Source organism: Vulpes vulpes, chromosome 5, assembly GCF_048418805.1.
Source record: "Vulpes vulpes isolate BD-2025 chromosome 5, VulVul3, whole genome shotgun sequence".
Classification (NCBI taxonomy): Eukaryota; Metazoa; Chordata; class Mammalia; order Carnivora; family Canidae; genus Vulpes; species Vulpes vulpes.
In genome coordinates, this window is record NC_132784.1 from 37967486 (window position 1) to 37993104 (window position 25619).

The 25619-nt window shown below is 39.4% G+C and overlaps 1 protein-coding gene across 5 annotated transcripts; it reads right to left on the reverse strand.

The window, feature by feature from the left end:
* Positions 1–7270: 7270 nt before the first annotated feature.
* Positions 7271–25587, reverse strand: STARD6 (StAR related lipid transfer domain containing 6). 5 transcript variants are annotated; one of them, XM_025997628.2, is made up of 9 exons: positions 25270–25587; positions 24401–24484; positions 23182–23357; positions 22538–22631; positions 22303–22352; positions 18338–18464; positions 14641–14758; positions 11457–11550; positions 7271–7779 (listed from the first exon to the last, which is right to left on the reverse strand). In XM_025997628.2, exons 4-9 carry the CDS (start codon positions 22625–22627, stop codon positions 7581–7583), a joined length of 678 nt encoding a protein of 225 aa, XP_025853413.1. In that variant the 5' UTR covers positions 22628–22631; positions 23182–23357; positions 24401–24484; positions 25270–25587; the 3' UTR covers positions 7271–7580. The 5 variants fall into 5 exon arrangements, with proteins under 5 accessions (XP_025853413.1, XP_072613997.1, XP_025853411.1 ...); XM_072757896.1 differs by having other exon boundaries at positions 23182–24065; positions 24264–24484; positions 25137–25531; XM_025997626.2 differs by lacking the exon at positions 23182–23357 and having other exon boundaries at positions 25137–25546.
* Between the last annotated feature and the right edge of the window lie 32 nt (positions 25588–25619).

A 25619-nucleotide genomic window follows, 5' to 3' on the forward strand; every position in this document is an offset into this window, starting at 1 on the left:
AAAGTGTTCTTATTTCCAGCCAGCTCAACTAGCAAAGTCTCAAATTAAGACATGGACACATATCAAACCTTCAAATCAAGATTATGACTATCAGATATTTTGATAAGATGTCTGAGTTAAGGTGGTACTGAGTAGATTCTCAAGTGGACAAAAGCCTAAGGGTGTGGCCCCACAGAAGCCTGATCCAAAAGTAGCAATAAGAAAATATAAAGAAGCATATGTTGATACCAATTATAGGTATGGCTTTTGAGTGTGTAATGGACCATAACCAGACAAGAAAGCTAAAAAGTTTTAAAGAAAGTGGTAACTAACAAAAAACAAAAACTTCTTGGGCTAAAAGATGATCATACTGTAAAAATGTCTCTTGGCCCTTGACTTCCTTCGGCAGGAAGCCACTTGAGAAAGTAACTGAGCGGCAATCAGAGATCATTTCTTCAGAAAAAATAAAGGAGGGTGGTAGGAAAAGGACACCTTAGATAGGATAACGAAAAGCTGTAGGGAATGGTGAGTCAGGGAGAGACTCCCAGAGAGCAAGTAGGAGATTGGACTCCAATCAGAAAACATTTCCCCCCTGCCAGAGAGGTAGGCGCGGTAGGGTAGCAGCTCTGTTAGGAAGTAGCTAGTATTTGCTTTCCTTTCTCCCCTCTTTCCAGTGAAACTATTTATTGTGGTCATTCTGTTCTCTTTTAATTATTATATATTGTGTGTGTGTGGAGGCAGAGGGACAGGTGACTTGTCTTTGTATTTCATAGATCTCTGGATCAAGAGGAGCTGCATATGGACCTGTCGTATTTCACGAAATCCTAGACTTGAGGGCTCATGCAGTGATTGTAGGAGAACTGTGGGGGTCCTACAATGAGTGAATGTGTTTTGCATGTGGAAAGAATGTGATTGTGGCCAGAGGGTGAACCATCCTAGAACAGTTGCATTAATTGTCTCACTTCTCCACCTCTCGTATTCATACTCCTTTACCATATGATTCTACAGTTTTACTAAAAGGGCAGATTTGATTTCTTTGCTTATTGATGATGAGTTTGGCCATGTAACTTGCTTTGCCCAGTGGGATGTTAGACTTGAAAAAAGCACAGTGTTTCCACTTCCTCCCTTTGCCTTCATCATAAAAACATGCCTGGGCTAGGCTGCTGGAGGAGGAGACAAAGCACAGCCCAGACTTTCCAGGTGTCCTCCTTTCCCAGATGACCCAAAGCCAATAGCTGGGCATGTGAGAGAGCCCAGCTAGCTGATGCCAGGCTAATTTCCCCACGGACCTAGCAGATAAATAAAGGCACCCATTATGTGCCTCTGTGGTTTCGTGAACGTCTATTATACATTTACTGCGGTAATTGGTAATCATATAATTCATTATAGTGTATTTGATGAATCATCTTCCTCACAAAGTATACAACAAAGAAAGTGTTAGTGAAAAATGTGGTAGTTAAAACTTACTTTCTTGACCCATTAAATCTCAAAACAACCTTTAAATGGAGGATAAAAAAAAAACAACTTATTAAGATGATTATATGTAGACTGCCACTTGAACCTGTGTGTTTTATAGTATCAAATATGTATAGCGTCTGCAGGTATAGTCTAGTAGCTGACAATACTGAGAAATTATTTTTCCCTGCACTCTGTCCCACTTTAAAGTGTTGATGTCTAAATTTTTTAAACAAAGTTGTAATAAATATTTTTGGATGAAACCTCAGATTTATCCTTATATCCCAATTCACTTTATGATGGTGATAATAGAAACTGGCCCAAAACTTATTTATTATTGAAGAATAACTGACATATAATAGTTTCAGACTCATAACTGATTTGATATTTCTATACATTATGAAATAGTCACGATAAGTCTAGTTACCATCTGTCACCATATAAAGTTGTTACAATATTACTGACTATATTCCCTAAGCTGTCCATTGCATCTCTATGTCTTGTTTATACTATAATGGAGAGATTATACCTCTTAATCCCCGTCACCTGTTTTGTCCATTCCTCCACCCCCTCTGGCAACCATCAATTTGTTCTCTGTATCTTTGCATCTGTTTTCTTTGTTCATTCGTTTTTTAGGTCCCACCACACATAAGCGAAATCATATGGCATTTGTCTTTGTCTGACTTATTTCACTTAGCATAATACCCTCTAGGTCCATCCATGTTGGTACAAAAGGCGGGATTTCATGCCTTTTTGGGGGGGGCTAATATTCCATTGTGTAAATATATATACATCTTTATGCCTTTGTCTTGGCTAGATTTTGGCTATTGTACATGATGCTGTGATTGAACATTGGGGTACATGTCTTTTCAAATTAGTGTTGTCATTTTCTTTGGAAAAAATACCTAGAAGTGGAGTTGCTGGATTCTATGAGAGTTTTTTTTTTAATTTTTTGAGGATGCTCCATACTGTTTTCCATAGTGGCTGCAGCAGTGGGCATGAGGTTCTTCTCACCAACACTTGTTAGTGCAGAATTGCTAAACTATTTTTGTTTTTCATATTATTTGGATGGTAAAACCAAAGTTTTATATGGGATTTTTGTTATTATAGGTGGTACCTTCTACAATTCCTAGCTATTAAGAGGTAATTGAGATGGTAAAACATAATATATAGGGATAATGACAGGACAAGGAGAAGGAATCAAAGATACAGTACTTAGTTTTATTTTTTTGGTATTATGCTTTACCTTAAATAGGATACAAATTTATTAAATATATTATCTTCCTGTTTGTATAATGGAGAAAACAGTTTCAAAAATTGTCTTTCTTGGAATATATGTACTGTATTAAAATGTGTAATTTTGTGATTTGTGTGTTTATGGCTAAAAGGCTCACATTCTTCTGAAAGTACAGTCTAAAGTGGAAAACAGTAAAAGTGGCATATTCCCAAAGTAAGGCACATCCTAAATCACAGTATAATTGCATCTTTCATTATGTCTTGAGAATTTTATTAGGGAAGGTAAAATACTCAGAGTCTGCAGAGTTTTAGGGAGACCAGCCTTCAAGGAGTTGGGGACAGAAGTCTGACTTCCCTTAGTTACGCTGCTCTTCAAAACTGCAGTGGTTTTCTACATATTTCCCAGCGTCTTTCCCACTATGCCCTCCCGTCTCCCACTCCACCAGGTTTCCATGCATCCTTTCTCACACAAAGGAGGCTAGAAGAACTTCTGAAGCTAGAAGGTGATTATTAAAGGGGTTAGTTACTTTGCTATGAAAAATCGAATCATTCTTCATGAGAAAGGAACTTCTGCATCATCTTACACTTGAATTTTGGCATAATTTTCTGTGAAACATCAGAAGCTGTTCAAGCCACAGCTCCAAAAAGGTGTGTACCTCTCTGTATTTGAGATTTGGCATATAATTTTTATAAACAGAAGCAGAGTTTTTCATGGGGCTGAATTTATCCTTAACAGTCTTTCCATACAACCAGATTAGAAACTTGACTAGAAGATTGCTTATAAAGAGTGTTAAACAGGTTCTCATAATGTAAATGTACCGACTATATATTGGTAAATAATGAGCTCTATGTTAGGCCATTAAAAATCAATTTTTTTGATATTGACCAAAAGATAGCCTTATAATATTGATTTTTATGATACTACAAGATAGCCTTATAGCTTATAACTTTATGACTCATTCAATTGGGGGGGGGCTTGGATACGATTTTACATTTTTTTCCATTTTGAGATAATTGTATATTTGCATGTAGTTATAAAAAAATAATGCAGAGAGATGTCATATTCCCTTCACCCAGTTTCCCCAATCGGTAGTATCTTGTGTAACTGTAGTATAATGTCACAATCAGGAAATCTACATTGGCACAATCCACTGATTTTAACCAGATATGTCCAGTTTTACATGCACTCATTTATGTGTGTGTGTGTGTGTTCTCAACTCTGTGCAGTTTTATCACATGCAGAATCATATGACCATCATCACAGTCAACACACAGAACAGGCTTACCACAAGGATCCCTCCAACCCTTTCAAAGCCACAGCCACATGCTTGCCCCCACCTCCTTGATCCCAACAAGTGTCTATTTCTGTTTTCCATATCATTTTGTCAGTTCAAGAATGTCCTATAAATGGGATAATATACTAATTTAACCTTTTAGGTTGGCTTTTTTCATTCAGCAGTACTTCCTTGAGGCCCCCTAAGTTGTATCAATAGATCGTTCCTTTGTACTGCCCAGTAGCATTCCATGTATGGATTACTAGAGTTTGTTCACTTGTTAAAGAATATGTGAGTTGTTGCCTACTTGGGGCTATTTATAATAAAATAAAAGTGCTGTGAATATTTGTTGGCAGGTACAGGTTTTTTGTTTTGTTTTTTTAGAGCGAGAGCTGAGTTGGGGAGGGGCAGGAGGAGAGGGAGAAAGAAACTTAATCAGGCTCCACGCCCATCTCATAGCCCTGAGACCATGACCTGAGCTGAAGTCAAGAGTCAGACACTGGGATCCCTGGGTGGCGCAGCGGTTTGGCGCCTGCCTTTGGCCCAGGGCGCGATCCTGGAGACCCGGGATCGAATCCCACATCAGGCTCCCGGTGCATGGAGCCTGCTTCTCCCTCTGCCTGTGTCTCTGCCCCTCTCTCTCTCTCTCTATCATGAATAAATAAATAAAATCTTTAAAAAAAAAAAAAGAGTCAGACACTTAACTGACTGAGCCACTCAGGTGCCCCTGTGTACAGGCTTTTATATGCACATTTGCATTTGTATACACATGCAGTTGCTGGGTTGCATAGTAAATGCATAGTAAATTTTGTAAGACACTGCCGTAGTCTTTTTCAGAGTAGCTGTACCTTTTTACATTTCCACCTGCCCTGTATTAGTGTTCCAGTTTCTCCACATCCTCACTAATTACATGTTGATGTAATCTCGATTTTTAAAAATTTTAGTCATTCTGACAAGTGGGTACCGATAACTCAGTGTGGTTATTATTTGCATTTACCTAATGGCCAGTGATCTCTTTTTGTGAATTTCTTTGCCATCTACATACCATCTTCATCTTAACTGAAATGTCTTTGGTCCATTTTCTGATAGGATTTTTAAAAAGATCTATTTATTTTATTTTATTTTTTATTTTTTTTTTACTTATTTATTTATTTTTTTTAAATTTTTATTTATTTATGATAGTCACAGAGAGAGAGAGAGAGGTAGAGACACAGGCGGAGGGAGAAGCAGGCTCCATGCACCGGGAGCCTGATATGGGATTCGATCCCGGGTCTCCAGGATCGCGCCCTGGTCCAAAGGCAGGCGCCAAACCGCTGCGCCACCCAGGGATCCCAGGATCTATTTATTTTAGAAAGAGGGGAGGGACAGAGGTGGAGGGAGAGACTCCCCACTGAGCATGGAGCCCAGTGCTGGCTCAATCTCATGACCCTGAAATCATAACCTAAGCTGAAATCAAGAGTCAGGTGCTTGACTGAGCCACCCAGGCAACTCTCTCATAGGATTTTTTTTTTTATACTGGTTGAGTTTTGAAAGCTGTTTACATATTCTAGATTCAAGTCTTTGACAGAAATACCTTGCGAATATTTTGTCCCAGGCTGTGGCCTGTCTTTTCATTTTCTCCACGGGGTCCTTCCTAGAGTATACATTTTTAAATTTTGACTAACGTCATTGGCTACTGAAACAAATCACCACAAATTTGGTGGCTTAAAAAAGCCAGAAATTTATTTTCTCATAGTCTGGAGACCAGAAGTCTAAGATCAAAGTGTGAGCAGCCTACTCCGAAGGCTCAGGGGACAATCTTCCTTGCCTCTTCCACCTCTCGGTGGCTCTTAAGTGTCTGTTGGCTTGTGGCTGCAAAACTCCAATCCCTGACTCTCTTCTCCTCCTCCACTGTGTCTCTCTTCTGCACATCCCTTGTAAGGATACTTGATTAGATTTAGGGCCCACTCAGATAATCCAGAATGATTTCATTCTGAGGGCCTTAATTACACCTGCAAAAATCCTTTCTCAAAATAAGGTCGCATTCAAGGTTCCGGGGATTTGACAAGGACATATTTTTGGAGGCCACCATCCAACACACTTACAGAGGAGAAACCATGGAATACTGGAATACATTGGGTGGGCATGGAGGTGCAGCACCCTATCCTGCTGGGCCCTGGTGACCCCGGGGATCAGGAAAGGGCAGTGAACAGTGACCCACCCTTCTTTGCACTAGCTGGCTAAGTCTTGTTGCCTCCCAGGTGGGGTTAGATGCTTACTCTGCCCCCGGGCCCCAAATGATGCGTGGTCACACTAAGGGAGGCGTACGGGGTCTCTATCAGACCCTGGAGGGACATCAAAGGACCACTACCTACTTTTGCTGAGTAGAATATGGAAAATCATCTGGTTGGTCAACCTACACCACCTGGAAGGGTAGTCATAGTGCTACTTCTGCTCAACTTCATCAGAGCAGCACCACCTGCTTCTGCGGGATGGAAACAAGGTGGAGTGTAAGATCATCTCTCTGCCCACTGAAACCAGAGAGTGAGTGGGTGCAGTTTTAGGTTGATGTTTGGCTGCTGTAGAATTTTGTTCCATTAGGTCACCCTTTTGTTCATAGCTACTCCTACAGCTAGGAAGAACAGGCTTTTTCTGGAAGCTTTTTGTTATTGTTCCTGCTTGTTGGTGGTTCCAGGTTGGAGGCTTCTGCAGTGACTTGTCTGGAATATATGGAAGGCAATAAGGAGACTCAGACAATGACTGCTGTGTCATTCCTCAAGTCCGAAGGTCCCTGGGCAGTTTGCCTTCTTTTCACCTCTGCTTGAATCTTCATATTCTTATATGTAGAATCTTTTAGTTTTTAAGAGGAAGGATTTGGGAGGAATGGGTTACTACATCTTGGCCAGAACCAAAAGTTGATTCATGATGCATTTTTTTTAAAGATTTTATTTATTTTAAAAAAAAAGATTTTATTTATTTATTCATGAGAGACACAGACAGAGGCAGAGACAGGCAGAGGGAGAAGCAGGCTCCATGGCTCCATGCAGGGAGCCCCATGCGGGACTCCATCCTAGGACCCATGGATCATGACCTAAGCCAAAGGCAGACGCTCAACCACTGAGCCACCCAAGTGCCCCTGGTGATTTATTTCTAATTCATCATGCAGATCTAAAAAGATCTCAAATACAGGCTAAAAACTTATAAACTTCTATTAATCCCTGATTCACTCAATTTTAAATTTTAGATATCATTCTTCATACATTCTATTGGAATTCTTTTCAGTTTTTATGTTCCTATCTCCTACAATGATCAATTTAAACAGTAAATGAAGAAAAAACAATTTAAAATATATTTTAATTTTTAATTAATGCTGACTTCTGACTGCGTATTTTTTCTTACTGATTCTTTTACCGAGCATTTTCCAGGGGAAAAAAGCAACAGATAAAAGTGCATTAAGAACATTTGTTATTAACATCATTCTTATATGAGATTAAAAGCTATATTTAATGCTGTTCTCTTGTACAACTATGAGTTCTTATTTTCACAAAGTGCCTTCAGTAATTTGTACAAGGATATTGTCTAGAATAGTGTAACAGTATTTATGCATACTGACTTGGAAGTAAACTGCAGTCATTGCCACACATGCTTTCTACGGCCTTAATTCTTTAGGAACGATGAGTGACCACCCTGATGGTGTCCGCATCCCGATGGACTTCTCAGCGCCTTTATTCCGTCCTTTGCATTGAGGATGAAGCTTACCAAGTTGGAAGGCATGGTTGCTTCAATTATGGATGGGGACAATTTTCCTCTCATTTCTGTCTGAATAAACATCACTAGTTTGGAATGTGCTGGGTTCCTGTAAACAAAGGGAGAGTTAAAAAAATATAAAGATTTTTAAAATTTGTCCATTGAACGTCTAAGTTTATAGATACCAGGATTCTTGTCTTGTTTACCATGGATTCCCTCCATAGTGCTTATGACAGAACAGTTACTGAGGAGGGAGGAGGGAAGGACGCAAAAAAGGGGCCGAGTGGTTTGCACTCATAAACATCGTACATAAAAAAATTAAGTAGCCAGACAACCTGTTAAGTCTTCAGTCAGCTTTTCCTTTTTGTCATCTTAACTTTTAAATCACAAAATTAATGTATGCTTATAAAAATTTAAACAATTTTCATAATTATTCTCCTTATTATGTTCTCCAGAGATCATCACTGTACCTTTTGCTGCATCTTCTTAGACTACTGTCTGTGTATACAGGAAGACAGCATGCATATGTGCGGATGTGGATACCTAACCCACATATATACACAATGTACAGACTTTTGTCTTTACAAAAATGACCTACTTTTCTGTAACTAGTTTTATTTTCCCTCTTAGTAGGTATCAAGTACTTTTTTCTGTTGATACATATCTGCTTAATTGTTTTTCATGACTGCATATAGTATTCGTCTATGTAACCAATCCTTTATTGACTATCATTTTGATTATTTCTCTTTTTACCACTATAAAGCTGCACTAAAACGTCTTTGTAATGTATATATATGCATTTCTACAAGTACATGAAATTTCTAGGTCAAAGGTTTTGTGCATTTAACATTTTGAAATGTTCTTTCCAAATGACATTAGGAAGACTAGTATTTTATATTCTAACTCAGTAATCTTCAAACTGGAGTATGTGAAGACTTTCCAAAGGGTATGCGAGGATGAATAACACTTAAGGGAATGAATTTTCAAATCTCTAATTTCCTTTTCCCTACATTGATCTGAGACTGTCTCTGATGGAGATGAAGGCTCCTCCTTTCCCACCAGCCTGTTCATATCATCCTTCTGTTGCTTTACAGAACAAAGGTATACCTGTCATCTTCCCTGAATAGCACCAAATGATACTACGGTGCTTTACTCTGGCATTTAAAAATCTCTGAGATGCCAAAGGGAAAATCTGATCTACCGGAAGTGAATTGAGAAAGTGAATGACTAATGACTGGATAATAAATTCTTACCAAGTCATGTTGTCAATTCTTTGCTTTCAATAACATTTAAGGGTCTAACTTAGTTGTCAGCTGTTAAGTCATTAAAAATAGTATTTGACTCTAGATTGTTATGTAATTTATGGTACACAACACAAAAGAATTTCAAGACATTTAATGACAGTCCTGGAATTATACTCTTTTCATTTTAGCGCACTTATATAAACAAACCTTTTGAGTGCTTACATTCATAAAAATGCAGAAGAGTGAACAATAGTAAGTACAATATCATTTTATCAGTATTACCAATTACAGGTAAATTAGTTGTAATTGTTAGAAGAATGTACTCTGGAATGGTTTGAAGCTGAGCTTTGCTATTACCTATGTTTAACCTCGAAAAAATTACTTAGTCTTTCTGGACTTCCATTTTCGTTTCTGCAAAAAGACAGTAGTACTACCTACACTTCATGGGGCTGTTGGGATGACCAAATGAATCAATATATGTAAACTGTTTATATAGTGCCTAGAACCAAGTTAAGTGCTACCTAAGTTTTGCTAATAATAAAAGGTGTGTTTTCAGTAAGTTTGTTTTTATATTTAATAGTTATGTAACATCTGGTAATATATTTTTTATTTTGATCATGTAATAATAATTAGTACACATATATTTTGTGACATTTAGATACTTAAGATCACAAAGAAAATGGATTTTTAAAATTAAACACTTATGTTTGCAAAGAAGAATTACAGGGTGATTAGTAAAAGAATAAAATAATCCAAATGTAAAATATATTCTATTAGGATTAAATTATGTGAGGGAGAAAAAGTAAGAGTGTGGGAGCAATGAGAAAATCGATGATGTAAATTTCTGACTGTTAAAGGTTGTATGTATTTTGAAGCTGATAGTTATAATAGGTTTCCAATTATGGTATTTAGAATTTATTGGATATGTTTATAAGAGTTACATAACACTTTTTTTAGAGTGTCAATATTTAGAGTGCTAAAAATTGCACCCTCCTATTTAATCCTATGAAAATTTTAATAACTTAAAAATGTGCAAAGTGGAGTACAGTTTTACAAAATTCTTTTGGAGGGGTATGAAGACCACTGCTTCAACAAACCACTGAGTGTCCATTTTCTTCTACTCTTGTCTATGGAGAGTTTAGACTATTTTCATAGTGTCCCAGTGGCTAGATTGAGAATATTCACTAGCTGCCGGAAAAGTCTTAAATCTCTATTTGAGTTTGCTAGGGCTTTACATGCTTAAGGAAACCTTTCCAGTATTTACTAGAGAGCACCTTTACTACTTATAAGTTTTAGAAGCTTACTACATGACATTTACAAACGTGGGCTGCCCAAAATGTGCTGCATGAAAAGAGAAGGTACAAAGGAATCACTTTTTTGTTAGTACCTTTCCCTGAGACTATGAATGAGGCTATATCTTTTCCTCTGATAGGATGCTAGGCAGAGCTCGCACCCTAGATGGGATATCTAGATCAGAGCTTTTGTCCCACATTTCTCGTAGCGGAAAGGGAAAGTTGACAAGATGCAAGAAGGGGACTCAGCCTGTGAAGCGCAGATCAGAGTGTGTAGCTTCTCAACTACAGTCCTTCCCAGCTGTTGATTTATGCAACTGATCTGAAGCAGGAATCCTTCCCTTGTTTTGTTTTCTTTTGCTGTGGAGAATAAAGTCTTGACCATAGTTTCAAAGTTAACACGTGGGAGGAAAGACCATGTATCACCATCATCACCATCTGCACCTATGATCCTATTAATGTACTTAATTGTGAATTTCTTTCAGTTCTCTAATTCAGTAGAGAAAATATTAAGAATACAGTCTATAATGTAATTTTATTTTGACTTTCTTCTCATGTTTTTTTTTTCCTTCTATTGAGAGGTTTATATCTGGCCAATATAAAATTTTACATGTTTTTATGCGCCAGTATCTTTTACTTGTATGAAATCACTTAACAAAAAAAAACTTAAGGAATTTGTGAAATGATATACATTGAATTAATGTACATCCATTCACAAAATGTGTATCTTTTATGTTACCATTCATCCCTAGGCTGCTCACCTATAGGCAGTGACTCCTTTGATTTCTCTAGCTCTTTTCAAATTTACCTACTGTAGGTCTCATTCTGCAGGTATTTGTAGGTAGTCCACTGGAAAGAATTCATTTAAGGTAAAGCATTCATTACTGATAAATGTGAGTGTATTATAATTCTATTTATTAATTTACAAAAATTCCTTAAAATTCACAGAAGTAACTCTAATGGTGAAATAAAAAGCATCAAGTTAAGGTTAACTGGGAGGGAGGGGACAGAAGGGAATGTGTATGTGTGACTAGTCCCAGAGACCTCAAATTATACTTTATAGGGAATTATCTATTCTGATTATTAAAATACTTATAAAATTTATTTTTTAATTGCGCTTAGGGGCAATTTTTTTCCTAACAGAATATGCTGGCACACCCTTCTACCAATGAGTTAGGAATCCTTTAGTTAAGAAATCACAAACTGAACTGAAAAACTTGTTAAAATAAATAAATGCAAGTAACACTTACTCTTGCAGAGGAGAACATATATAGCCACAAGCATGGTTATAACCACGGACATAATTTGAAGATGGAGGATATGCTGGAAAATCCACACTGTTAGCTAAGTGATTAAAAAAAAAAAGTTTTAATGAAGCCTGTTCCACAAAGATGAAAAGTTTTATTTCAAGTAGCATATTTTTAAAATTGTATGTGATAGCATTTAATTTAGTTATTTTCAGCACTGATATTAATTTTATATGTGTGTATGTTTGTACATATTCATATGTACACAGATCAAAATTGTGAATATGCCAGTATGAGCACTATTGTCCTCTCAAATTTTCTCCTGTTAGTATCTCTAAAGATGCTATTACCCTTTACATAAAACAAAAAGTATCATTTAATTACTTTCTGAGATTTGAAGCAAAAGAAGAAATCACAAAGGAAAAGACTATTCCGTTAGGATAGTGGGTTTGTAGTTCTTTTTTGGTTAATAGTTATCTATTTATTATTTAGGGTTAGATCCTTTTAAATCTACTTATTTTTTAAGTTTTTATTTGAATTCCAGTTGCTTAATATACAGTGGAATATTAGTTTCAGGTGTAGAATATAAGTGATTTAACATTTATATACAACATGTTAATCCTTTTTTAAATAAAATATTTGATATGGTTATTTGGTCTATTAACGAAGATAGTTTAAATGCTCTTTTCTGCTGGGGCACCTGGGTGGTTCAGTCGGATAAGTATCAGACTGTTGGTTTTGGCTCAGGTCCTGATCTCAAGGTGCTGGGATCCAGCCCTGGGTCAGGCTCCATGCCCATTGTGGAGCTGGCTTGGGATTATCTCTGCCGGCTTCCCCCTGCACTCACTCACTCTTCTTCTAAAGTAAATAAATACATCTTTTAAAAAATGCTCTTTCTGCCAATTCCCTGTAGCTAATTCAAAGTATAATTAAAAGTCAGTAGAGTATGTTTTAGCAATTATGTAGCATAACTATATTGTATGTAAATGTAAAAGGGAGCTGATTTGATTATGACTAAGTTTGTGATAATTATATAGACACTTTCTAAAAATATTTTTAAAAATATATTTGTGGGACAGCCCAGGTGGCTCAGCAGCATAGCGCCACCTTCAGCCCAGGGCCTGACCCCGGGGGTCCTGAGATCGAGTCCCGTATCGGGCTCCCTGCATGGAGCCTACTTCTCCCTCTGCCTGTGTCTCCGCCTCTTTCTCTCTCTGTGTCTCTCATGAATAAATAAATAAAATCTTTAAAATATATATATATATATTTGTTTTTTCTGTGCAACTGATTCCTGCTCTTGTCAGAAAAGATTGATTTTCCTGTATGATTTTAACATAAGCAGTCAATTCTTTGGGAAATGCAATGTCAAACACTGGCTTAGGAACAGCTTAAGAGACAAATGTGGCTGAATGCATTTCCCATATTCATGACCTGTTCATCACCTCATCAGAGCCTGTTGTGTTGGCATAAAGGTACGGCCAGAGGTGATATTAGTATTTTGTCTCTGTTTAAAATATGGAGATTATCCTTGTCTTTCTTTAAAACTTTTTTTGTTATATCACAAACTAGTATGGGTCTTTTGTGAGGCATGTGGGATGACAGCACAGATTTTGAAAGTCAGAAGACTTGAGTTTTAATTCTGGTTCAGGTGCTTATTAGCCATATAACTGTATCACTTAGTTTCCTCACTGGTGAAATAATGCACACAAAATATTTAGCTTAAAACAAGCTGTACAATAAGTTAAATAACAAATGGAACATTAAGAAAACCTAGTATTCATCAAAAATTCATTTAAGAAAACTGCTTAAGGCAGATTTAGTATCGATCACCGGATGATTGAGTACTACTACTATTTGTTGATTGTAACTTCCATAATTCTTTTTTACCTTCCCTCTGATCGCTAAAAAGGAGATTAAAATGGTCTGGTTCAAAATATAGAAAACAACAGATCTAGAATGCAGACACCCAGTATTTTGTGCTGGAGGCAGTGAATAAAATTTATGTGCTCTCATTTAAGAAGGAGACAGCTCAGTGACAACTGTATGAACCTACAAGAGACAGCTACAGGGAAGGGACGAATCTCAGGCCTTAGCGGCACGCTGCAATACACTATGTTCAAGTGAGGACTGTTAGCAGGACCATGACGCATCTGGACTCTGAGCCTTAGAGTCCTAACAGACGTAGCAGAGCAACGGAAACCGTGCTGGAAAATAATTAACAGCACTTAACTGTCCTATCCCCAAGCAGTTTACAATAGGGAAAGCTATTCAGATAGGAATGGTGAGATTAAATTGAAATCTGGAGAAAAATGGCTCTAGGCCACTGTCCTACCAAAGTCCCTTCACCAGAAGTTCCTTCATCTATGTGAGTCCAAAGATCTTTGTGGTATGAACTGGTATGTTTTAAGTGAACGAAGCAAGTTAGGAAATGATCACCTGTTTGCATTTTATAGAGTGACACATTTTTGGGAGGGCTAAGGATATAACAAAACCTCCAATTTCTGAAAGAAATATAAGGGACAGCCCGGGCGGCTCAGCGGTTTAGCGCCACCTTCAGCCCAGGTTGTGATCCTGGGAGACCCGGGATTGAGTCCCACATCGGGCTCCCTGCATGGAGCCTGCTTCTCCCTCTGCCTGTGTCTCTGCCTCTCTCTCTCTCTCATTAATAAATAAATAAAATCTTTAAAAAAATAAATATAAGCGCATTTATGTAAAGACTTGTCTAAAGAAAATTTATTCAGGAATTTTATCTTACTGGATATGCCCATTCTACACAATTCAAGTATAATATTATGTATCCAAAGATTAACTTTGTGTCTAGATTAGCTATATATCATATAAACTATATATATATCATATAAGCTATATATACATATAAGATGTATATGCTGTGAAGTTTTAGTTTATAAGGACCTGTCTATACCTAGTCCTGCATGCTATAAGCTGCAAGAAGGCCAAGAGATACCATAATTATTTACTGATGTTAATGGCACCTCCGGAGTTGGGTAAAATGTCAGGCTTCTTTGTCTATACTATACATATATTTACTGGTCTCACTAAGTAAAAAAAAATTAAAAATTAAAAATTAATTGAACACACACAGTACCTTCCAAACTGAGTTAAAGGAAAACACATTTATTAATGACTCATAAGAATTCCAAAATGTGGGCAAATTGTTCCAACTTACAACTGATAATATCCATATTCCCTTCACAGCGCTTGAAGTACACTAAGTCGACAAAGTCCCGGGGGGAGATTGAGCCCATGGCAAAGCTTTGTGTGATGGTATGACATATGCATGTGTCCTGCAACAAATCAAACCATAAAGATTGCAGCAGTTACTTAATATCTATTCTTTGTATCACTTCACAAAGCATTTCACTGAGTACGGTTAGCTACTTTTTGGAAAAAGCAGGGATTTGAAATCATAAGAGCTTATCAAATCAGCTTGCATTTTCACTGTTAGAGGAACACTGTATCTATAAGTGCAAGGTAACAAAAGCAAAAGTGAACAAGTGGGACTACATCTAACTAAAAAGCTCTGCGCAGCAAAGGAAACTATAAATAAAAAGGCCATGCTACAAGGGGAGAAAGTCCTTTGCAAATCATGTACCTGGTAAAGCATTAATTAAGTGCAGAAAATTCAGAATGGAATCTTGTTATCATCTACTCTTTAAATTTTTATTTTTTTAAAGATTTTTTTTATTTTTTTATTTTATTTTATTTTTAATTTTTATTTATTTATGATAGTCACACACAGAGAGAGAGAGGCAGAGACACAGGCAGAGGGAGAAGCAGGCTCCATGCACCGGGAGCCTGACGTGGGATTCGATCCGGGGTCTCCAGGATCGCACCCTAGGCCAAAGGCAGGCGCCAAACCGCTGCGCCACCCAGGGATCCTTTAAAGATTTTTTTAAAATTTATTTATTCATGAAAGACAGAGAGAGAGAGAGAGAGAGAGAGAGGCAGAGACACAGGCAGAGGGAGAAGCAGGCTCCACGCAGGGAGACTGACGTGGGACTCGTCCTGGGTCTCCAGGACCACACCCTGGACCTAAGGTGGCACTAAATCATTGAGCCACCTGGGCTGCTACCCTTTAAATTTTTAGATGAAGAAATTGAAGCCTAACAGATTAAATCACATGCAAAACTGGAGATAAGGGCAGAACTAAACCCCATGTTCCTGATTCCCAGGACAGAACTATTCCTCCCAGTCCACACCAGCCAGGTAATATATTCTAAAGAATATATTGGTTTAGCACCCGTGGGGTAAGGCCTAAAATTAAAGACTGGTGTTCTGTGCTGCCTGGACATCTGCTGAAATCAGGAGAGTCTTGACTGGCCCAGCTGCAAGTTACTCTCCCCATCTGTCCTCCAGGTGAGGGCCCTAAGCCAAACAGCACTCCTGAGCAGCAGGATCAGGCCACTTCCCACCTGTGTCCCGCTGCGATGCAAAACTATTCCAACAACCAAGCATAGCCTCCTGTAGGAGTCGGGTCAGGCCAACCTCTGGGTACTACAAAGTCGGTCTTGCACAACCCCTGACTATCCACTCCGGGCCTGGGTGCAACTCCCAGGCCACACCGCGTGGCACGGCGTGACCTGGAGTGCTGAGCCTGCACGCTACCCCTCAGCACTGCTGCCCCAGCATCCACTTTGGGGCCACTCACGGGGAGCTAAGCATGTGCCTTAGAAGTCGCCACCGAGTCACAAGCGAGGGTCAGCTCCCGAGGGAACCTCCCCGCCTTCGGCCTTCCCCTCGGGGTTCCCTGACGGTGGCGCCTGCACTTTACAGAATGCCCCGTCCTCCTTGTTGGGATCCAGCCTGACCCAGGATTCCCAGAGCGCTGCACCTGCAGGCACAGACCACGGCCCCGGACTCCGGCTCCCGTGCCCCCCCGCCCCCCCCCCCCCCGGGGCTCCTGGAAGCAGGCTGTGACGCCTTCAGGGACTGGTGACCAATGCACTTCTCTGTTTCAATTTCTCCTGTCGTCTTTGGTTGAAACGTGGCTCACCATCCGGCACCGCGTGCTCCGCTTCACAAAGGCCGATCTAAGTCAAAGGGCTGTCTCCTGGGCTATGACGATGATTACCAAACTGCTGACCTCATTTGCCTAGTGTCAGACGTCCTATGTTTGATCACCCCCATAACCCCAGAGCAGGAATCCCTCCCGCCCTCATTTTTTTTTTTTTTTAGATTTTATTTATTCATGAGAGAGAGAGACAGAGACAGAGACAGAGACACAGGCAGAGGGAGAAGCAGGCTCCACGCAGGGAGCCCAACGTGAGACTCGATCCTGGGTACCCAGGATCAGGCCCTGGGCTGAAAGCAGCGCTAAACCGCTGAGCCACCCGGGCTGCCCCCCTCCCTCCCTCAGTAGTGGGGGTAAATGAGTCAGTAAGAAACATGCCCAGAGATGCATATTATGAAATTCATAGGAGGGTAAAATAATTCTTAGACTGCAATGCTACTCAGAGGTAATGTAGTATATTGGAAAAGGCACAGAATTTGGAATCAGGAGATCAAGCATGAGGTCATGGCTCTACCACATATTGGCTGTAGTGACCTTGGGCAAATCACATATTTTCTCTGAATCTGTTAAGGTTTTTTGATGCCAAATCTAGTATTCTTTCCATTATTAAAGTTGACTTGCAGCAAAGCAGACATGTATGAAGTACGAATGGAACTGTGTAATTAGTATCACAGAGTCATGAGGGGGAACAGTCCAGTGTTTGAATTTCATTCATGATGAACTGTTTCTCAAACTGTAAGTTTAAATCCCAGGAGGGTAATGGAGAGGTGTTTCTTGTGCATAGGAACTTCAGGACCGCTCTACAAAACGGAATATTTACCTTCCTGGGCTTTTCCACAACCTCTCCTCACTCCCAAGCTTTAAAATCAATTTAGGGGCAGCCTGGGGTGGCCCAGCAGTTTAGCGCCACCTTCAGCCCAGGGCGCGATCCTGGAGTCCCGGGATCCAGTCCCACATCGGGCTCCCTGCATGGAGCCTGCTTCTCCCTCTGCCTGTGTCTCTGCCTCTCTCTCTCTCTCTCTCTGTATCCTCATGAATAAATAAAATCTTTAAAATAAATAAATAAAATAAATTTAATAAAATGAGGTAAAGGTAACTTACAGAGTTCTAACTAAATAATAATGTGATGGCAGATATGTGGGACATTGTTTTCACGTGTGGAATGTGGCTTGGAGACACAAAGAACCAAAGACCCAGTGACCTGAAATATTACAAATGCAACTGTTTGTGAAAATCATAAAGGTTTGCTATATGACTCAATTTTTAAAAACAGTTTATTGAGGGATCTTTGAGTGGCTCAGCAGTTAAGCATCTGCCTTTGGCTCAGGACATGAACCTGGAGTCCCGGGATCAAGTCCCACATCGGGCTCCCTGCTTCTCCCTCCGCCTGTGTCTCTGCCTCTCTCTGTGTGTCTCTCATGAATAAATAAAATCTTTTAAAAAAATTACATGCTGTTTGCTCTTGAGTCTTTACAGTATGTGTCTGCGTTGCTCTTGTTATCTAATGTATTATAACCAAGATAAATCTACTGACTTCCCATCAAAGAAGGCATGCTTAATCTTTTTCTTCCACCTAATGGGGGAGGTGAATACAGTAACTCCCTTCAAGACTAAAGACACATCTGCAAGAGCTGGCTAGATTCAGAATGTGCTAAGCCTTTGCAACAGAATCAGGCTAATTGGCATTAAACTTTTGATTAATAATGAGGGAAGTTTTAAGACTTTTATAAAGATTTCAATTCAAGTCTATAAAATATGAAGTGTCTACATCATATAAGTTAATATACTCAAATCACTAATAAAACTAAAATACATTGATACAGCAAGAGTCCAATATCAAACAATAAATTACCGAATCAATCCTGTGTACCATATTGTACACTTTTAATGCTTTATCCCATGTAACTCTGTTTTCAGGTTTGTAGAGGAAATCAGATAGGTTAGTTGTCGATTCTGGAATCACTCCTTCAACACGATATCTATAGTTAAAATAGAGAAAATTCAAAATTTAACACGTTTAGTCTAAGCTCAAAATACAATGCTATCATAGTATAAAGTAGGCTAATTTAGCAAATAACAGGAAAAACACTTGTAGGTAGTATCAGCAATTCAAAACACTAATATTCAACTGCAATTAGCCAGGTTTATTTAAATAAGCATTAAATAATATAAGTTATTTCAAAATGTATTTTTCTACAAATCTATAGTGTTTTATAGTCGTCTTTTTAGAAGGGCTACTACCTTCTTTTAGAGATTTTCTAAAATCTTTTTCATAAATATTTATTTACCTGTGGTATTTATCATAAGCCAAACGCAACTGATGAGACGTTTGTATGGTTACACATATAGTATCTTGTGGCCCCAAATCTTTCATTTTTTAAAAGATTTTATTTATTTACTCATAAGAGACACACACAGAGAGAGAGAAAGGCAGAGACACAGGCTTCTTGCAGGGAGCCCGATGTGGGACCCCAGGATCACACCCTGAGCTGAAGGCAGATGCTCAACTGCTGAGCCACTCAGGTAACCGTTGTAGCACCAATTCTTAATTTAAGGATGTGATGTGGTCTAAAGCAGTAATCAGCAATTTTTTCACACCAGATAGTATATAATTTAGGCTTTGCAGGTGACCATCATCTACGTTGCAACTATTAACTTTGCAGTAAAGCAGCCATAGACAATATACGAGGAATGGGCATGTCTGTATTACAACTTAACCTTATTCATAAACCATGACTTTTGAATTTCATTTATTTTTCACATGTCAGGATTTGGGCAACTAACTGACCTTCGTGTTTGTCCATCACTGATATTAGGTGTGAGAAAACTGGATTTAGGCGCACCTGGATGGCTCAGCAGTTGAGCATATGCCTTTGGCTCTGGCGTGATCCCGGAGTCCCAGGATCAAGTCCCACATCGGGCTCCCCTCAGGGAGCCTGCTTCTCCCTCTGCTTGTGTCTCTGCCTCTCTCTGTGTCTCTCATGAATAAATAATTTTTTTTTAAAAAATCCAAAACTGATTTGGTCAGTAATCTATTATCCAGGCCAGTATTTCAGAAGCATATTCCTGGTCAAAAACATTTGGAAAAGTTTGACTTAACATTAGGTTTTTTTTACTCTAGGATTTCTCAGACCTTAGAGGGAATTTCTGCAAGAGAATACAGTCTGGAGTATTTTGAAAAACTTATCTGAGGGGCACCTGTTTGGCTCAGTCGGGTAAGCAACTATTGATTTCAGCTCTGGTCATGATCTCAGGGTGCTGGGATGGAGCCCTGTATCAGCTCCCTACTCAGCGGGGAGTCTACTTCTCCCTTTCTCTCTCCCTCTGCCCCTCCCCCTGCTTATACTCATGCACGTTCTCTCTCTCTTTCAAATAAGTAAAATCTTAAAGAAAAGAAAAGAAAAGAAAAACTTATTTGATAATGCAACCCATTTCCCACCTCAAGGCATTTTGAGGGATTACATTTCTCCCAGATACTACTTTGCCAATTAGCACTGGACCATGCTATATATTCCCAAAGCCTGTAATGCTTACACTCTGTTGCACATTCTAATTCATATGCAGATGTATCTCATATTTACAATTTAAATAAAATGTGAAGCTTTCTTTGATGTGCTGGAAAAGTTTTAAGCTTCCCTAGATTTTCCCCATGATTTGATTGCAATCTCACTTTCCTCTCACTCCAGGCCAGGGGAAGTAAACTTTTGACTGATGCAGACCAACCTGACCAACATGTTCAGACTAACTTCCTTTGTAGGAACCTCAATATCTGCCACAGGGAATACAGAATAATAGAGGTATTTTGAAAGATATAAAGTGCTCCAGTCATACTCTCCTTGCATTAGCAAACATGGCAAATTTAGAAGCATCAGAGTTGTGCTTGAGAAAACAAGCATGCAAAATTGAATTTTATTACCTTTTACCAACCTTAATTTTAAACCTGTGTTTGATATTTACTGAACTACAGCACAACTATAAAAAAGAACTAGGGAAGCCCAGGTGGCTCGGCGGTTTAGCGCCGCCTTCAGCCCAGGGCCTGATCCTGGAGTCCAGGGATCGAGTCCCACATTGGGCTCCCTGCATGGAGCCTGCTTCTCCCTCTGCCTGTGTCTCTGCCTCTCTTTCTGTGTGTGTCTCTCATGAATAAATAAAATCTTTAAAAAAAAAACAAACTAAAAGACAGTTTTCCAAAACCAGTGTGTGACAGGTAGTCTCTACCATGGGTCCCAGTGATCCCCACTTCCTGGTACTCACACTTGTGGATTCCCCTTCCCGTGAGTCAGGGCTGGTTCTACTGATTCACTTCTAATAAACTGAATATTCCAAAAGTTATGGGAGGTCACTTCCAGGATTAGGTTGCAGAAAGGCTTTGGCTTTTGACTGGTTTGCTCCTTCTCTTGTTCTCTCCCAGAACCTCACTGTGAGGTACGCAAACTGTCATGTTGTGAGTAGCCCTATGGAGCAGTCCATATGTCAAGGAGCTGAGGAAGGCTTCCAGCCAACAACCATGTATGTGAGCCTGGAAGCAGAGCTGCCTTTAGCTGAGACCAAAGCCTCAGTTGACACCTTGATCGCAGCCTGGTAAGAATCTTTGAGACAGAGGCACCAGGCTAAGCAACATCTGGGTTCCTGACCCACAGGTTCCATACGATAATAAATGTTAAGTCCCTAAGACGTGGGGTAAGATATTTTCGTACATTAATAAATAACTACTATATAGTACATACAAATTTCCCACTTAAAATGTGAGTGCAGAAAGTTCCAATTTTTGTTTAGTTTTGCATGCAAGAGTATAATGCCTCTGATAAAAAAAATCTCAATAAAGCTTTAAAACAGCCCAATTGGGGCTATTCCCTGAATGGCTCTAGGCATGGCATAGCATCTTGCATACAAATATCCAAGTATTATTGAATGAATAAATAACTTCCAAAGTTTCCTTGATGCATAGGTTGCTGTCTATACTTGTCTGATCTGTAAGCACCAAAAAGCTTATCCAAGAGCTTATTCCTCTAGTATGACTGGGCTTGACTTTATCCACTCCCCTTCTTAGTCAATATTTGAAAGTGCTGCTATTAGAGTCATTAATTATTTAGATAATGAAGGCAGGGATCATCTTCCTGATAATTATTAAAATGAATAGGATAAAGCATGCCAGTTTTACTTCATAGTAGAAAACTGGATTGAGACAAAAGATAAGTAAATTCTAGTTAAATAATAAAAAAGCAAGAAATACAAAATGAAGTAGATGAGAGAGTAGACTCCAAAAAAATTGAATGTGATTTCGATAACATGATAATCTGTTTGCATTAATATGATATCGTGGGCAATGAAAGAACAACTCTTAAGAATAAGGTTAAGAATGTCAGCATAATTACCCTCAGTGTAGTTGTATTTGAAAAAACAGGATCCTCAGAAATATCCTTAGAGGCAGCTTTCAGAAAACATTATATATATCAGCAAGAGAAATAAATTGGGGGAAATAAACTATTTTTTTAGTGGTTCATTTAATGGAAAGGCTAAGTGTTTGAAAGGCCACAAAATATTAGTGTTATCAAGAAAATACCCATTTGCTTTTATAGTAATTATCTCATGAGGTAGTAATTATTTCTTTCTTGAAAGATTTTTTTCCTAATTGTCTTCAAGTTTGAAAATGATTAGATGGTACACAATTGCTCTAATTTATTAATATCACATTTCAACCCAGTGACTTTATAAGACTTTATAATTAATTTCTATTTCCTGATTACTATCAAGCAATGTTATAGCTAATGAAGCGGCACTGAATTCAAACAACTATAAAAAGGAACTTGTACTCACAGATTTCCATGGAATTTTTTAGAAGCCTTGCTGGAAACAGTTATCTTTTTCTCAAAGGGGAATAAAAATCCAGAAATAAATTAGCTGTCAGATATGGAAAAAAGTGAAAAGTAAAAACAAACAAAAAGTAAAAATGTATTATTTGGTTCGTAAAAGAAAATATCTTTAAAAGTCTTAATGAATCACTTCTCATTAAGAAATAAACTCTTGAAACACATTTAACTTTTTTTCTTACTGAAGTCTTAACCACTTTCCAGCCTGTTGTGTCTTGATTGTATCCTAAAATTTCTAGTGCAGTTTCTTGGGCAAGTGCCTTATAGTCCATTTACCTGCAAAGTTGTAAAAACAGACAACTGGTAAGAATATAATCATACAAAACAATTTTAAAATGCTGTATTACATTTTAAGACTATTTCTACAGTCTCTCACAGAGTAATGAACAATAATTTTTTATTAAGTTTTTACTTAATAATTGCTAAGTGTGTACATGCATGAATTCCTTCTTCCTTATCTTTCAAACAAGAAAATGTGGTATAGTAAGAAGAGCAGGCTTTGGACTCAAAGAGACCCGGGTTGAATCCTGTCTGCCACTAATTGTGAACCACATTATTTAATATTTCCATTTTCCCATTTTCTGGGATAATAGCTAACTCTGCAAAATTAATGAGATAATGCACTTTAATGTCCTATCCCATTACCTGGCATGTAATAGCCATTCAATAAATCATTAATATTTCTAAGAGCTTAATCATATTTTATTTCTCTTGTAAAGCATCATAATCTGTTGATCCAGTGTTCCTGGGACTAAGTCTTTTTTAAGTGACGGCAGTGGCACTAAAGAATCTGACCCTTGGCTTCCTCTCCAAAGGCAACTCTTACCTGTCTTCTCTTCCACTCAGCTCCAATCATATTGACCTGGCTGTTCCTCAAATACAATTAAGCATCTTCCTACCTCAGGATCTTTGTACTTGCTGTTCCTTTGTACTTGCTTGTAATATTCTTCCCAAATGAATGACAGACTCCTCTTCATTGGTGACTTTGTTGAAACATTGCCTCTTCAGACAGGATCAAGGTCAAATCAATTCAATATGAACATATTTACTGAACCCCTTACTAGGGATTAGGTACTATGGAGGTGTGGCAAACGCAACGGAGCAAGATACTATTTCTGTTCTGAATGAGTTCAGGAAACTGAAGTCTCATAGGTCCTTTGGCTCATTATCTAGTTTTCCCTTAGAGGAAGCTGGCTTATGGTAGAAGGAATGTGACAACAGACAGCTGGATTCAAATCCTAACTTTGCTGCTCATCACCAACTAAATTATTTTGAATAAATTGTTTAACCTTTGAATAGAATGGGGACAGTAATATCCATCTCATGGGGTCATTATAAAGATGAATTAATATATGCAAAAGTGACTGAAACTGTGGGACCCCTTCTTGATCAGAAACATTAGTTTCTTTGCTCAAAATGACACACTTAAATCTATCTTTTTAAAAAAATTCTCCAAAGAGGGCAGCCCGGGTGGCTCAGCAGTTTAGCGCCTTCAGCCCAGGATGTGATTGATCCTGGAGTCCCGGGATTGAGATCCAGGTCAGGCTCCCTGCATGGAGCCTGCTTCTTGTGTCTCTGCCTCTCCATCTGTGTCTCTCATGAATAAATAAATAAAATCTTTTAAAAAAATTCCCCAAAGAGCTGCCTCAATAAACCTCCTTAAAGTTCAATTATCAGAACTATGTCTTAACTGGCTCTCACTTTAAAGCCCTAGGTTGGGGATCCCTGGGTGGCGCAGCGGTTTGGCGCCTGCCTTTGGCCCAGGGCACGATCCTGGAGACCCGGGATCGAATCCCACATCAGGCTCCCGGTGCATGGAGCCTGCTTCTCCCTCCGCCTGTGTCTCTGCCTCTCTCTCTCTCTCTCTGTGACTATCATAAATAAAAAAAAAAAAAAAAAAAATAAAGCCCTAGGTTGGCTCCTAAACCCGCTTTCTCTTGTTTAGTCCTCCAGCAAGGCATAACGCCTAGTTGACATCTCTATTTGAAAAGCTTTACTAAACCATTACAACTCCTTTTAACCCAGTCGACTTTTGGTTTCTTTACCTTTCCTAATCAATCTAGTCCAGAATTTTAATAATTATTGGGACTCTTCTCCAAATCCTTGTGGAGCTCTCCATCTCTCTTAACCTGTGAAGGAACAGAGTAGAATTATTTTGATCCCGTGAATTAGGTCAGCATATTTGATCATTGCCTTTCCAATTTTCTCAGCGTCCTTTACTTTCACTTCATGTACTCATTAGGAAACACTTGCTATACTCGCCCATGATGAGAGAAAAAGGCAATAAGAGAAATGTTAATAAAAGGGTTTATGAAAAGGACCTTTAAGAAATTATCTTAAAAGAAATAAAAAAAGAAGGACGGGTTAAGAAGACATTCAGGTGGAATGGAAATAAATATGTGTGGGAAGCCTGGGTGGCTCAACCGGTGAGCATCTGCCTTGGCCCAGGGAGTCATCCCAAGGTCCTGGGGTAGAGTCCCGCATATGGGTCCCTCCAGCCAGCCTACTTCTCCCTCTGCCTATGACTCTGTGTCTCTCATTTATAAATACATAAAATCTTTAAAAAACAAACAAACAAATAAATAAATATGCCTAACTTTTTAAGCTCATGCCATTACGAGTCCTTGACCAGTCCCTGGCCTGTGCTCGTCCCGGCGTGTTTGACACGGTGCTTTATTTCCCACCGGCGGCCTACCTGATATGAGCTGTTGTAGAAAAGGCACCAGTTATTGGAACCGCTATTGGCTCTAGTGGGTCGAGTCCTGCGGGCCTGGCACTCACCTTCAAACCACAATAAGCGCGGTGGATTGAACCGGTTCATTGCACCTCGCAGCTTGTGGACTTTCTCGGTCGCTGAGAAGCGAGGAGAGGATGGGTTTGGGGGTCGCGCAAGGAGCCCCGACGGCGGGGTTACCTGGTGGTGGGGCCTCGGAGCAGCGGGTCACACTCGGCGGAAGGGACGGGCAAGGTGGCCTTCGCCCCTAAGGTCGGCGGGAGAGAAACAGAGCCCGGCGCCGAGACGGCATCCTCCCCTGGCATCAGCACCCGGCGAGGCTGCGTTCTTCGCCCCCCGTATCCCGGTGCACGCGGGCTGCGGCCGGGTCTGCGCGCCTGCTCCTAGAGCGTCCCTTCCTCTGCGCTGCCCGGCGGGGCCCGGCCATCCCGCCCCGGGGACCGAGGCCCCCAGGACTGTTAGCGCCCCGCGCCTGCTGCGGGTGGGGCCGGCGGCCAGCCCCGGGGGGCCGCGCTCGGGGCCGGGGCCGG